The following is a 13,979-nucleotide window of genomic DNA, read 5'->3' as shown; positions in this document are numbered from 1 at the left end:
CTTGACCTTTTTTTTAACCTTTAGAGCAAAAATAGAGCACCACCCCTTGCCTTTGAAATTTGCATGAGCTATAAATGCATGTGATCCTTCTGCGGGGGTCATATGGTCCTGGGTGTGGTGTTTTGCCTCCTGGGAAAGTCCCATTTTTGTACTTTTGGAAGGCCTAAGTTTCTAGGCCCTGGGCTTGCGCTGGCTACCGAAAACATCTGGAGGCCCAGCTGGTCTGGGGGCTGAGAACTGGGTCTCGCACAGAGCTGCTTTCTCCTTCTCACGGCACAGTCTGAATAAACGGTCCAAAGAAGAAGAAAATATATATTGGCTCCCTTTGCGTGTCTCCTGTCTCCGGCATGGAAGGCCCTTTTCGACACACGGAACTCGGATTTTTAGAGCCTGTCGTCTTGGCAAACGGGAGCGATTAAAGGACGGGGGCCCAGAGGAAGAGGAACGATCTGGAAACGCCAGTAATGAGACCGAACTGCAAGGCGGGGAGGCGAAGGGAGCTCCAGCTACAGATTCCTGCCCCCAGGGCCAGGAGGGCATCAAACGTAACAGTCTCTCCTCTGCTGGAGGCCCACGATCCTGGCAGCCAGCAGAAAGGCCAGGCCGGTCAGGACCTCGGTGGCGAAGGAGAGCCAGGCGCACACCAGCGACCAGCCGAAATGGATCCTGAGGATTTCCAGGAGCTTCCTGCCGCCCAGAAGGAAGAGGGCTTCCCTGAAGGCCGCCGTGGAGTAGGCGATGTAGACGCTGACCCCGGCCAGCGTGAGGAGAGCTGGAAGACATTGCAAACACAAACAAGTCGTTAAAGCAGCAATAATGGCCAGCGAGCACCAGGCTCCCACTGCTGGGGTTTTGGGGTATCTTCTTTTTTCCCCGAGAACTGGGGGTGCCACTCTCTAGGTTGGACCTGAGGATGCCCCAGAATTCTAGCTCATTGCCAGACTCCAGAGATCAGTTCCCCTGGAGGAAATGGCTGCTTTGGAGGGGGGACTCTGTGGCCTTGTGCCCCACGGAGGTTCAGGGATGCCAGCCTCCAGGTGGGACCTGGGGATGCCCCAGAATTCTAGCTCATTGCCAGACTCCAGAGATCAGTTCTGCTGGAGGAAAGGGTTGCTTTGGAGGGGGGACTCTGTGGCCTTGTGCCCCACGGAGGTTCAGGGATGCCAGCCTCCAGGTGGGACCTGGGGATGCCCCAGAATTCTAGCTCATTGCCAGACTCCAGAGATCAGTTCCCCTGGAGGAAATGGCTGCTTTGGAGGGGGGGACTGGCCTTGTGCCCCACAGAGGTTCAGGGATGCCAGCCTCCAGGTGGGACCTGGGGATGCCCCAGAATTCTAGCTCATTGCCAGACTCCAGAGATCAGTTCCCCTGGAGGAAATGGCTGCTTTGGAGGGGGGGACTGGCCTTGTGCCCCACGGAGGTTCAGGGATGCCAGCCTCCAGGTGGGACCTGGGGATGCCCCAGAATTCTAGCTCATTGCCAGACTCCAGAGATCAGTTCCCCTGGAGGAAATGGCTGCTTTGGAGGGGGGACTCTGTGGCCTTGTGCCCCATGAAGGTTCAGGGATGCCAGCCTCCAGGTGGGACCTGGGGATGCCCCAGAATTCTAGCTCATTGCCAGACTCCAGAGATCAGTTCTGCTGGAGGAAAGGGTTGCTTTGGAAGAGGGGACTCTCTGGCATGGTACCCGACCCTGTCCTTTCCAGCCTCCATCCCCAAATCTGCAGGACTTTCCCAGCCTGGATCTGACTTGCTGAAGGCTACCTGGAGAACGAGGCGAGATTTGAATCGGGGGCTTTGGCTCTCCGCTTCCAGTCTTAGCCGTGAAGCTGCCCCTGTGTGCCTGCCCCACAGGGTTGCTTGAGGGTGATAGAGCCATCGAATCCTCAGAGATGAAAGGCACCATAGAGGCCATCTAGTCCAACCCCCCTGCTCAATGCAGGATCAGCCTAGAGCATCCCAGACAAGGGTTTATCCAGCCGCTGCTTGGTAGGGTTGCCATCTTTGGGATGGGAAATTCCTGGAGATTTGCAGGTATAGCGTTGGGACGACAGGGCACGCAGAGGGGAAGAACTTCCTTGGGATATATGCCATAGAGCCCGCCCACCCCCCCAAAGTGACCATTTTCTCCATGGGAACTATTCTCTGTCACCTGGAGATTAACTGTGATCCTAGGAGATCTCCAGGTCCCACCTGGAGGCTGGCAACCAAGACTCCGCATTGGCCTAAGCAGCCAGTTCCTCTGCTGAACTACTCTTAGTGCAAACGTATCAAAAAATATTGCGCAAATCACACGTATTAAATAAATAATACAGTTTATATCATAGTGTGTAGAAACATACAAAAATTATCAACTATACAAAACATTTTAACAACAACAAAGTCTCTAACGTATATTATTTCAAGGAGGACCCCAGAAAGTCTCTTATTTTCTCAAGAGAGTACTTAGGCTCAGAAGCAAAGTTCCACAGGAGTCCCTCCGTTGGTTGTCGGCTTCCGAAGGGAAAATGTTTGCCTTCACGCAACCACCGGTTTTGAATTGCGTTCCACTGCTCCTGCAGCTTCCTCATAAGCCAACTGGAGTTCCCAGCCAAGCTCCTGTCATACGCCCATTTCAATTACTCAATTGATGGCTTGAAGCGGAACTCCAGTTGACTTATGAGGAAGCTGCAGGAGCAGCGGAACGCAATTCAAAACCGGCGGTTGCGTGAAGGCAAACATTTTCCCTTCGGAAGCCGACAAGCTACGGAGGGACTCCTGTGGAACTTTGCTTCTGAGTCGAAGTACTCTCTTTGAGAAAAGAAGAGACTTTCTGGGGTCCTCCTTGAAATAATATACGTTAGAGACTTTGTTGTTGTTAAAATGTTTTGTATAGTTGATAATTTTTGTATGTTTCTACGCACTATGATATAAACTGTATTATTTATTTAATACGCGTGATTTGCACAATATTTTTTGATACATTTGCATTTTGTATATTGTGCTGCCATTGTCCTTTGCATGAAGAAGAAGAAGAAGAATTGCAGATTTATACCCCGCCCTTTTCTCTGAATCAGAGACTCAGAGTGGCTTACAATCTCCTGTATCTTCTCCCCCCACAACAGACATCCTGTGAGGTGGATGGGGCTGAGAGGGCTCTCCCAGCAGCTGCCCTTTCAAGGACAACCTCTGCCAGAGCTAATGGTGAACCCAAGGCCAATCCAGCAGGTGCAAGTGGAGGAGTGGGGAATCAAACCCGGTTCTTCCAGATAAGAGTCCACGCACTTAACCACTACACCAAACTGGCTCTTGAACTACTCTTAGTGGCTGGTACCTTCCCACCCTTCATTGAAACTCATGATTGCCAGTCCTCTCCTCTGCTGCCAACAAGAACAGCTCCCACCCTTCTCTGAAGAGCAGCCCTTCAAGAGAGCAGCCCTGTCCCCTCCCAACCTCCTTTTCTGCAGACTGAGCATCCCCAGGTCACTCCACCTCTCCTCCAAGGGCTTCTTGGCCTCCAGCCCCCTGATCACCTTCTCTGCTCTCCTCTGCCACCCGCTCCCTTCTGCCCACATCCTATTGGAAGGGAGGCCTCCGATCCCGTGGCCTTCAGCTGCGTGGCCTACCTCCAGTGAGGAAGACCAGCCCCGTCACCAGCAGGAGGAAGTGCGCCTGGGCCAAGAGGCTGAAGAAACCGTTCATCCCTCCAAAGATCATCACGATGAGGCTGAGAGGCAGGAGAATCACAAAAGCCCCGTGCATGTCTAGACACGCGGAGAGAGAAGGGACAGAGAGTCACAAGGTAGAATCTGATCTGATCCGCCTGAAAATCCCCACCCGCACATGTGCTCATTCACACTGGATGGCGAAGTTAGAAGTCCCCCATAGGTTGCTGTGGAGGTAGAACGTGGCTTTCGGTAGACTTCATAGGGCTGCCGGGTTGGGAAATACCTGGAGATTTTGGGGGGATGGAGTCTGGGGAAGGCAGAGTTGGGGAGGGGTGGGAGAGCCAGCTTGGTGGTGAACTCTAATCTGTGATGGACTCTAATCTGGAGAACCAAGTTCAATTCCCCACTCTTCCACATGCAGCCAACTAGAAGAAGAAGAAGATATTGGATTTATATCCCGCCCTCCACTCCGAAGAGTCTCAGAGCGGCTCACGATCTCCTTTATCTTCCTCCCCTACAACAGACACCCTGGGAGGTAGATGAAGATACTGGATTTAAATCCCACCCTCCACTCCGAAGAGTCTCAGAGCGGCTCACAATCTCCTTTATCTTCCTCCCCCACAACAGACACCCTGTGAGGTGGGTGGGGCTGGAGAGGGCTCTCACGGCAGCTGCCCTTTCAAGGACAACCTCTGCCAGAGCTATGGCTGACCCAAGGCCATGCTAGCAGGTGCAAGTGGAGGAGTGGGGAATCAAACCCGGTTCTCCCAGATAAGAGCCCACACACTTAACCACTACACCAAACCGGCTCTAAGTGACCTTGGGCCAGTCACAGCTCTCTCAGCTCCACCTACCTCACAGGGTGTCTGTTGTGAGGAGGAGAAGAAGGGAAGGCAACTGTAAGCCATTCCGAGACTCCTTTGAGTAGTGAAGGGTGGGCTATAAAACCAATCCCTCTTCATCATCATCATCTTCTTCTTTTTTCATAAGAACATGAGAGAAGCCATGTTGGATCAGGCCAATGGCCCATCCAGTCCAACACTCTGTGGCACACATAAGAACCTAAGAGAAGCCATGTTGGATCAGGCCAATGGCCCATCCAGTCCAACACTCTGTGGCACACATAAGAACCTAAGAGAAGCCATGTTGGATCAGGCCAATGGCCCATCCAGTCCAACACTCTGTATCACACAGAGGCCAAAAAAACCAAGTGCCGTCAGGAGGTCCACCAGTGGGGCCAGGACACTAGAAGCCCTCCCACTGTGCCCCTCCCCCCAAGCACCAGGAGTACAGAGCATCCCTGCCCCAGACAGAGAGTTCTAGCAATACGCTGTGGCTTATAGCCACTGATGGACCTCTGCTTCAGATGTTTATCCAAACCCCTCTTGAAGCCGTCTATGCTCGTAGCCACCACCGCCTCCTGCGGCAGTGAATTCCACACGTTAATCACCCTTTGGGTGAAGAAGGACTTCCTTTTATCTGCTCTAACCCGACGTCTTCTTTGTCTTCTTCTCCTCAGCAAGTTGTGATGCCATAGAGTCCGCCCTCCAAAGCAACCATCTTCTCCAAGGGAATGGATCTCGGTCGCCTGGAGATCAACGGGAATAGTGGGAGATCTCCAGGTGCTTCCTGGAGGGTGGCAACTCTACCTAGAGTCCACCTTCCAAAGCAGCCATTTTCTCCTAAGGGAACTGAACCCCGTTGCCTGGAGACCAAGTGAAATCCCAGGAACTCTCCCGCCCTCCTGAGACCCATTGTTTTCCACCAGACCAAAAGTGTGTGTGGGGAGGGGGTCAAATCCTGCCAGAACAGAAGTGCCATGGGGTGGGCCTTGCCTGCCGAGTGAACAGGTTTCAGCTCCCAGCTGTGTTTGCTCACGCTCTGGCAAAAAGAACTCTCCATTTACCTTTCCCCCCTCACATGTTTTCGTACAGGCAGCTAATGGATAACTGGAAATTCAAAGTTCTCTGGTGCTTCCTAGGAGCCTTTGGGCGGAGCCCGGCCTTATCGCTTTTTTTGGCCCGGGTGAGGGCCTTCGGATTTGCTTTGGCTGCTCCTTCCCACGGGGGCCGTCTCCCCAACAGCTGCGCAAACAGAGGATTGCTGGGGGCTTTCTGGGGGCTTTGTGTGGCCGCCGCTTCTTGCCGTCCCGCAGGTGGCAGGATGACCTTGGCTCACCTGTTGCCTGCCTCCCCTGCCTTCGGCCAGGTGGGCCTTGCTTCGTGGCTCCCAGTTGCTAGGCAGCAACCTGCCCACGGTTTTTTGATAGGCACGTTGGTCTGCAGGAGAAGAGCTCAATTCTGGCCTCTGTGACCTTTCGGGAGTGAATGTCCCCTTGGTCAGGTAGTGATAGGGATGCCAAGTCCAATTCAAGAAATATCTGAAGACTTTGGGGGTGGAGCCAGGAGACTTTGGGGGTGGAGCCAGGAGACTTTGGGGGTGGAGCCAGGAACAAGGGTGTGACAAGCATAACTGAACTCCAAAGGGAGTTCTGGCCATCCCATTTCAAAGGGCCTCAGGCCTTTTAAATGCCTTCCCTCCATTTGGGATAATGAAGGATAGGGGCACCTCTCATAGAATTGGACCCCTTGATCCGGTCCTTTTGAGACTTGGAGGGTTTTTTGGGGAGAGGCACTGGATGCTATGCTGAAAATTTGGTGCCTCCGTCTCAACAAACAGCCCCCACAGAGCCCCAGATACCTGTGGATCAATTCTCCATTATAACCTTTGGGAATCGGTCTCCATGGAGAATCATGGAGTGCCCAGCAGACACTCCCCCCCCCCCGCTTTCTGATGACCCTGAAGTGGGGGGAGGGCCTCCAAACCAGAGGAACCCCTGCTTCCACCTGGGAATTGGCAACCCTAGGTACTGACAAAGAGAACTTTGGACTCTTGAAAGCTCCTGTCCACTTTATCTTGGTGCAACTGGATGCAAATCTAATGGGGGGGGGGGGTTGAGAACACTCTTGATGGTGCCCATGGATGCCACCCTCCAGGTGGGATCTGGTGGTCCCCTGTTCTCACAGCTTGTTTCTGGACTACAAAGCTCTGTTTCTCTGGAGAAAAGGGCTGCTTTGGAGGGTGGACTCTGGGACATCATACCCCACTGACATCCTTGTTCTCCCAGGCTCCATCCCCAGATCTCCAGGAGTTTCCCAACCTGGATTTGACAACCTACCCTCCCACACCCCACCAGTTGCCAGAAGAAGAAGATATTGGATTTATATCCCGCCCTCCACTCCAAAGAGTCTCAGAGCGGCTCACAATCTCCTTTCCCTTCCTCCCCCACAACAGACACCCTGTGAGGTGGGTGGGGCTGGAGAGGGCTCTCACAGCAGCTGCCCTTTCAAGGACAACCCTGCCAGAGCTATGGCTGACCCAAGGCAGGTGCAAGTGGAGGAGTGGGGAATCAAAGCCGGTTCTCCCAGATAAGAGACCGCACACTTAACCACTACACCAAACTGGCTCTCCTGGAGACCTGGAGACCTGCCAACCAGCGTTCCCTCTAAGCTGAGTTAGCATGAGCTATCTCGTAGTTTTTTAGCCTCCGGCTCATGTATTTTTGGCTTAAAGGTCAAGGTAGTCCCCTGTGCAAGCACCAGCCGTTTCCGACTCTGGGGTGACGTCGCATCACGACGTTCTCACAGCAGACTTTTTAATGGGTTTTTATTTTTATTTTTTTGCCATTGCCTTCCCCGGTCAGATACGCTTTACCCCCAGCTCTTAGCTCAGGAAAGATGACCCCAGAGCATGATTCATGCAGTAGCTGCTCACAACTTTCATGCCAGTAGCTCGCAAAGTAGAATTTTTGCTCACAAGGCTCCCCAGCTTAGAGGGAGCATTTCTGGCAACCTACAGCTGCGGGGAAGAAGAAGATGAAGATATTGGAAGATATTGGATTTATATCCCGCCCTCCACTCCGAAGAGTCTCAGAGCGGCTCACAATCTCCTTTCCCTTCCTCCCCCACAACAGACACCCTGTGAGGTGGGTGGGGCTGGAGAGGGCTCTCACAGCAGCTGCCCTTTCAAGGACAACCTCTGCCAGAGCTATGGCTGACACAAGGCCATTACAGCAGCTGCAAGTGGAGGAGTGGGGAATCAAACCCGGTTTTCCCAGAGAAGAGTCCGCACACTTAACCACTACACCAAACTGGGGAGGGTGAGAAAAGACTTCTCAATATGGCTTCACGATGGGGGCTTGGTTGTACCGAGTTATCTCAGAAGGGGGGGATTATGTAGGGGGTGTCTTTGCAATGTGTAGCCCCGCCTTAAACTTTTGGCTTTAAGGTTCAATGACCCTTCAAACTCAAAACCTGCTTGCTTTAAAAAAAAAAAAAAAAGCTAAAGGAAGGAATGGAACGAATACCCACAGCAAGCGGGTTGGATCGGAGTCGCACAATATCCTTTCAATATCCTTGCTTATTTTGTTCCTCTCTTGTACATGGTGGGAAACATGGTGGGAAGGGGGCAGTGGCCCTCCCCCCGCTTTTCAATGCTGCTATGGCAACCATTGAATGACCCAAAGATGGCCCTGAATCAAGGTGGTCATTTTGCCATTATTCTCGTTAACCAGACTGACAACAGTACCACGGTGCCCCAGCGCATGAGGGCTGCAGCCGCAACAGTAGATTTCGCCTCTGCTTCCCGCCTGCGCATGGAAAGCTCTGTGCCCCTGGGGATTGCGTGGACAACGGAGAAGGTGGTTCAATAAAAAGAGCAGGGTGGGAGGAGGCGGACAATGTAATCTCCAATAAACATCTTGTCTCCCCAACCTAATTCAGACACAGCAAGTTTCTCGAGTCTTGAGTTAGGCTCGAGCTGAAGGAATACATATAGCCCTGATTTCTGTACTTTCTGCATCGGTTTCACAGGCGAGTTCTGCATCGCTGGGTGGACTGCCTCTCTCTGAAAATGCCGCCCCCCAAAAAGGCCCGTTATCCATGCCTACCATTTCTCGGTGGAAGTAAGGCCCCGAGGATGGGCTTGAACAGGGGTGGCCAAACTGTGGCTCAGGAGCCACGTGTGGCGCTTTCACACATCTTGTGCGACTCTCGAAGTCCCCAGTGCCCCTTTGGCTGGCTTGGAGAAGGCATTTGTCTCTTTAAATCACTTCTCCAAGCCAACCAGACAGTGGCTTGAAGAATGCATTTGAACTTAAAATTACTTTCTTTCCATCTCTCCCTCCCTCATCTATTTTCCTCCCTCCCTTCCTTCCTCTATTCCTCCCTCCCTCCAATCTCTCATGTCTTGTGGCTCTCCAATATCTGACATTTATTTCATGTGGCTCTTGCATGAAACAGGTTTGGCCGCCCCTGGGTTCCAAGTTTAGCGAGTGGTGCAGGAGGCTAACAAGTTCGGCTCCCCTCTCACTTCCAGAGTGGCACTCTTTCTGCCTTGGCTGCTGGGTATGCAAATAGGTGTGAGAGGAGATGGGGGATTGGTGGAATCATGATGCCAGAGTTGAGTACATTCTGAGGTTGGTCTGGAAGGCGCTTCACCTTCCCTGGTCTTAAAGTGGTAAAAACCGGGGGCGGTGAGGCTGCGCAGGGGTGGGGGGCGGGGCAGAGGAGGGAGGAGGAAATGAGGGGAGGAGGCACCACGGGAGGGGGGGCGGCCGCTGGCTCCGGGGCTGTGGGGGGCCGCCCAGCCCTGGGGCCGGTCCCTGGGACAAAAAAGTTTGGGGGCCACTGGCCTAGCGAACCAGTGGGAGAGATGAAATTGTAGGACAAATGATGCCAAGCAAGAGAAATAAAATAGAAAATACCCTTTAAAAAAATTAAAAAGCAGGGAATTTTTTTAAAAAGAAAGAAACAAGATGAAATAAAAGACAAATGTCAGAGGTGAAAAATGGGAGCTCTGAGTTCGGAAATTCCTGAAGTTTTGGGTGTGGAGCATGAGGAGGGGTGTGGTTTCGGAAGGGTCCAATGCCAAAGAGTCCAACTTCCAAAGCAGCCGTTTGCTCCAGAAGAACTGATTTCTATCCATTGTAATCTCCAGCCACCACCTGGAAGCTGGCAACCCTAGCCTGGGCCAGAAGACCCCACACACACACACAGAGAGAGCTCATACAGCTACCCAGAGAAGGCCATGTCACTGCCACGTGGACATGCTACTCAGGCATTACTCACTTAGTAGCTGCCGGTGAGAAGAAGTGACGTTTGTTGCCTTGTACCGAAAAGGGTTGACCAAAGAGGAGCAGGTGTTGTTAACTGGGAGGAAAAGAAGAAAGAAGTTAGGAGAGCGTGCGCCTCCGAACACAATGGGGCCTTACATCCGCTTGTGCTGTACTAAGAGAATCCAAAATAGCCTTTAAGATAGAAATGCATCGTGCTGTTACCGGATCCTTGTTGATCGCTCTCGTTGCCCTCAACAGAAAGAAGCAGTTGGCAAGATGCATTAGAAACTCTCAGTGCGATGCAGTGTTCAGGACGTAGCTTGGCTTACCTGCGTGAGTCATTCATTCATTACATTTTTACTCCCCCCCCCTTTATTCAAACTGCCCAGGGTGCTAGACATGCTTCATTTCCCCCAATTCCATCCTGCCTTTTATCGTCACAACACCCCTGCCGAGTAGGCCGTTAATGGTCTACCTCTTCCCTCTGCTCAGATTGTACATGGCTTGTCTAGTTGCAAACAGCAAATTTTTTATAGGGGAAAATCCTCAAGATAGGTTCACGTTTGTCTGAAGGTCTGCATTCTTGTGCTGCCACTTGGGTGCTACAGGCAGGGATCTACAGGGGTGTCAAACATGCGGCCCGGGGGGGGGCAAATCAGGCCCCCGGAGGGCTCCTATCAGACCCCCGAACAACTGGCTGTCATCTGCTTCCTTCTCCCTCTCTCTTGCTTCCTTCCGCATCAGAGCTTGCTTTGCCAAGCTTGCTCAATTGCGCAGGAGCTACAGGGCAAAACCTCGATTTTCTCCATCGGCTGAGGCTCCTCCCTTGGGGAAGAAGGGGCAAGGCAGAGCTACTGACCCAAGCTTCTCTTCCTTCTATTGGCTGAGGCTTCTCCCCCTCCTGGTCCCCTGGGGAAGGAAGGAAAGAGCCAGAACTTCCTTTGCTTAGTTCCCTGGATCCCGTGGGAGAAATACAAAGAAAGCACCTTTAAGGCCAAAGAGTGTTTGTCCTTTATAAAGTTTATATCTCTGCTACCTAATCTTAAAGAGGTACACACATGGCCTGGCCTGACATGGCCCGGCCCAACAAGGTCTCATTAATGTCAGATCCGGCCCTCATAAATGAGTTTGACACTCCTGATCTACAACATCTGTGCTCACAGCTGTTCTCTGGCCCTTGGGGCACGTGAGAAATTGATGGCTGCTTGTTGGCCTAATCCCCCATGAACTGACCTCTCTGTTAAGATTTTCTACTGAGGTCTACCTTTGGAGATGCGGGCGGCAACCACCAACGGGGCCCTTCTGGTGGTGGCACCGAGCCAGCTCAGTTTTAGCCACCACTTGAACACTGTGATTCTCCCAGGCACTTATTTCTGCCCCTTCTTCCTGAGAGCTGCACTTATTTCTCCTATGCCTGACCTTTGACTCTTCTACTTCCATAGCTCAATATGTTATTATTCCACCAAAGGGTTTGTTTAAGAGATTGTGGTATTTGCAGTTGCTAAATGGCTCTGTGCTACTGTTGGGGGGGGGGGGGTTAATCTTCATCCTGATGCGTTTTTGAGCAGTTGTTTGGGGACTTCATTACAGACAGCAGCATGCAAATATTTCCCATAGATAAATCATTGGCGTGTTCAACTCCTGAGTCACGCAGTAGCCGAGATAATAGCTTTAAAAAGAAAGAAAGTTAATTTCAGCCATCAACAAACATGCCCTACTACAGCAGAGCAGAAATGGCACAGAGATAGAATCAACACATTGCTAATATTTCCAATTCTAAATGACATGCAAAAAGCCATTTTGAGGGGCTAGGAAGCCGGCTTGAGAGGAAGGGAAAGATGAAAATGTGGTCTCTGTTCTGCTGCTGTTTCTAGGTTGCCTACCCCAAAACAATCACCTTTTAGACTTGGTTGCAAAGTTAACAGGGCAGTTCCAAAAGCAGAATTTACACCCTTCTGGACCTGTTAAAGTGGATGGGCTTAGAAGGGTGAAATGCTGCCCTCAGATGCCCCCTTGGGGACAAGGAAGAGATCAAAAAGAGATGGTAAGCAGAAGGTCCCATGTTCAATCCCCAGCATCTCCAACTAAAAAGGGTCCAGGCAAGTAGGCATGAAAAACCTCAGCTTGAGACCCTGGAGAGCCATGAATGAGGCTGTGGCTCAGTGGTAGAGCATCTGCTTGGGAAGCAGAAGGTCCCATGTTCAATCCCCGGCAACTCCAACTAAAAAGGGTCCAGGCAAGTAGGTGTGAAAAACCTCAGCTTGAGACCCTGGAGAGCCATGAATGGGGCTGTGGCTCAGTGGTAGAGCATCTGCTTGGTAAGCAGAAGGTTCCAGGTTCAATCCCCGGCATCTCCAACTAAAAGGGTACAGGCAAGTAGGCGTGAAAAACCTCAGCTTGAGACCCTGGAGAGCCATGAATGGGGCTGTGGCTCAGTGGTAGAGCATCTGCTTGGGAAGCAGAAGGTCCCAGGTTCAATCCCCAGCATCTCCAACTAAAAGGGTCCAGGCAAATAGGCGTGAAAAACCTCCACTTAAGACCCTGGAGAGCCATGAATGGGGCTGTGGCTCAGTGGTAGAGCATCTGCTTGGGAAGCAGAAGGTCCCAGGTTCAATCCCCGGCATCTCCAACTAAAAACAGCCCAGGCAAGTAGGCGTGAAAAACCTCAGCTTGAGACCCTGGAGAGCCGCTGCCAGTCTGAGTAGACAATACTGACTTCAATGGACCAAGGGTCTGATTCAGTAGAAGGCAGCTTCATATGTTCAAAAAGCAATGAATTAAAAAGAGCCTTGACCATTTCAAGATGATGTCCGAATCTTCCAAAAATCCACAGTGCTGCTGGCTGCAGAAGGGCAGATCTAGGTGTAAAGTTCTTGGTGGGGAAAACAGACTTTTTTCATATATTTATCTTTATTGCTTATTTAAATGTCCCATGGCTGAGACCTAGAGAATGAAAAGATCTCTGGGGAAATGTCCCCTCTGAACTGTGAGGCATGACTGGGAGGGTATTGTGATGTCTTCAGAGTAAACGCTGTGGGTACAAACAAGAGACAGTGTACTTGTGGGGCAAAGTAACCGCATGCCCAGGTAAAAGCCAAGAGGAAATATTTAAATTTTTTCTCCCTGAACCTCATGTTCTCTTTCTCTTCCTATCACTAACGGCTCTTTGCCTTACAGAAATAACAACTGATGGGTGACTTGATAGAGGTTTGCAAAATTATGCATGGGATGGAGAAAGCAGATAAATAAGTAGAATCATAGAGTTGGAAGGGACCTCCAGAGTCGTCTAGTCCAACCCCCTGCACAATGCAGGAAACCCACAAATACCTACTCCAAATTCACAGGATCTTCATCGCTGTCAGATGGCCCTCTAGCCTCTGTTTAAAAACCTCCAAGGAAGGAAAAAGTACTTTTCTCCTTTTCTCACAATACAAGAATTTGTGGACACTCAATGAAATTGAGAAGTTGGGTTAGAGTAGTTGGGTAAAACTGATCAAAGGAAGTCCTTCTTCACCCAAAGAGTCATTAGCACCTGGAATTCATTGCCACAGGAAGTGGTGGCAGCTACAAGCATAGACAGCTTCAAGAAGGGATTGGACAGACATGGAGCAGACATCCACCAGTGGCTATTAGCCACAATGTAGAGATAAAATGCTCTGTCTGGAGCAGTGATGCTCTGTCTTCTTGGTGCTTGGGGGAGGCAAGAGTGGGAGGGCTTCTGGAAGTTCTGGCTCCACTGGTGGACCTTCTAATGGCATGTAGGTTTTGGCTACTGTGTGACACAGAGGGTTGGACTGGATGGGCCACTGGCCTGATCCAACATGGCTTCTCTGATGTTCTTATGACACTAAAACCATTTACCCACCATGCGGTGAGAGATATCAGAAGCCCAGTTGTTAGGACCATCCATCCTTCTCAGTGCCACAAAAGTGCCTCTTGAAGGGACCGCTGATCACAAAGTTGTGGATTTTCTTCTCCTCCCTCCCTATATATGCAGCTGCCCAAACCAAGCCCCGTAACAGGAAGTTACTTACAGCTACAGGTCCTCCAAAGCCCCGTGTGAGAACTCAGGCTGCTTGTGTGGTTTTGCAACCTCTCCAGTTCGGAAGTGTCGATGACATACCAGAAGTCGGTCGCGATGGCCACCACCAAGAAGGTGAAGCTCGAAACGCCCAAGAGGGCCGTGATCAAAGAGAGGACCTTCAGCGTCCCTGTCAT

The 13,979-nt window shown here is 51.4% G+C and overlaps 1 protein-coding gene across 1 annotated transcript; it reads right to left on the bottom strand.

The window, feature by feature from the left end:
* Positions 1 to 539: 539 nt before the first annotated feature.
* Positions 540 to 13,979, bottom strand: TMEM114 (transmembrane protein 114). Its single transcript, XM_060260959.1, has 4 exons — positions 13,796 to 13,979; positions 9,775 to 9,855; positions 3,605 to 3,742; positions 540 to 772 (listed from the first exon to the last, which is right to left on the bottom strand). Exons 1-4 carry the CDS (start codon positions 13,977 to 13,979, stop codon positions 540 to 542), a joined length of 636 nt encoding a protein of 211 aa, XP_060116942.1.

Source organism: Heteronotia binoei, chromosome 20 (genome assembly GCF_032191835.1).
Source record: "Heteronotia binoei isolate CCM8104 ecotype False Entrance Well chromosome 20, APGP_CSIRO_Hbin_v1, whole genome shotgun sequence".
NCBI classification, from domain to species: domain Eukaryota; kingdom Metazoa; phylum Chordata; class Lepidosauria; order Squamata; family Gekkonidae; genus Heteronotia; species Heteronotia binoei.
The sequence above is the reverse complement of the archived record's forward strand: the minus strand, read 5'-3'. Positions and strand labels throughout refer to the sequence as shown.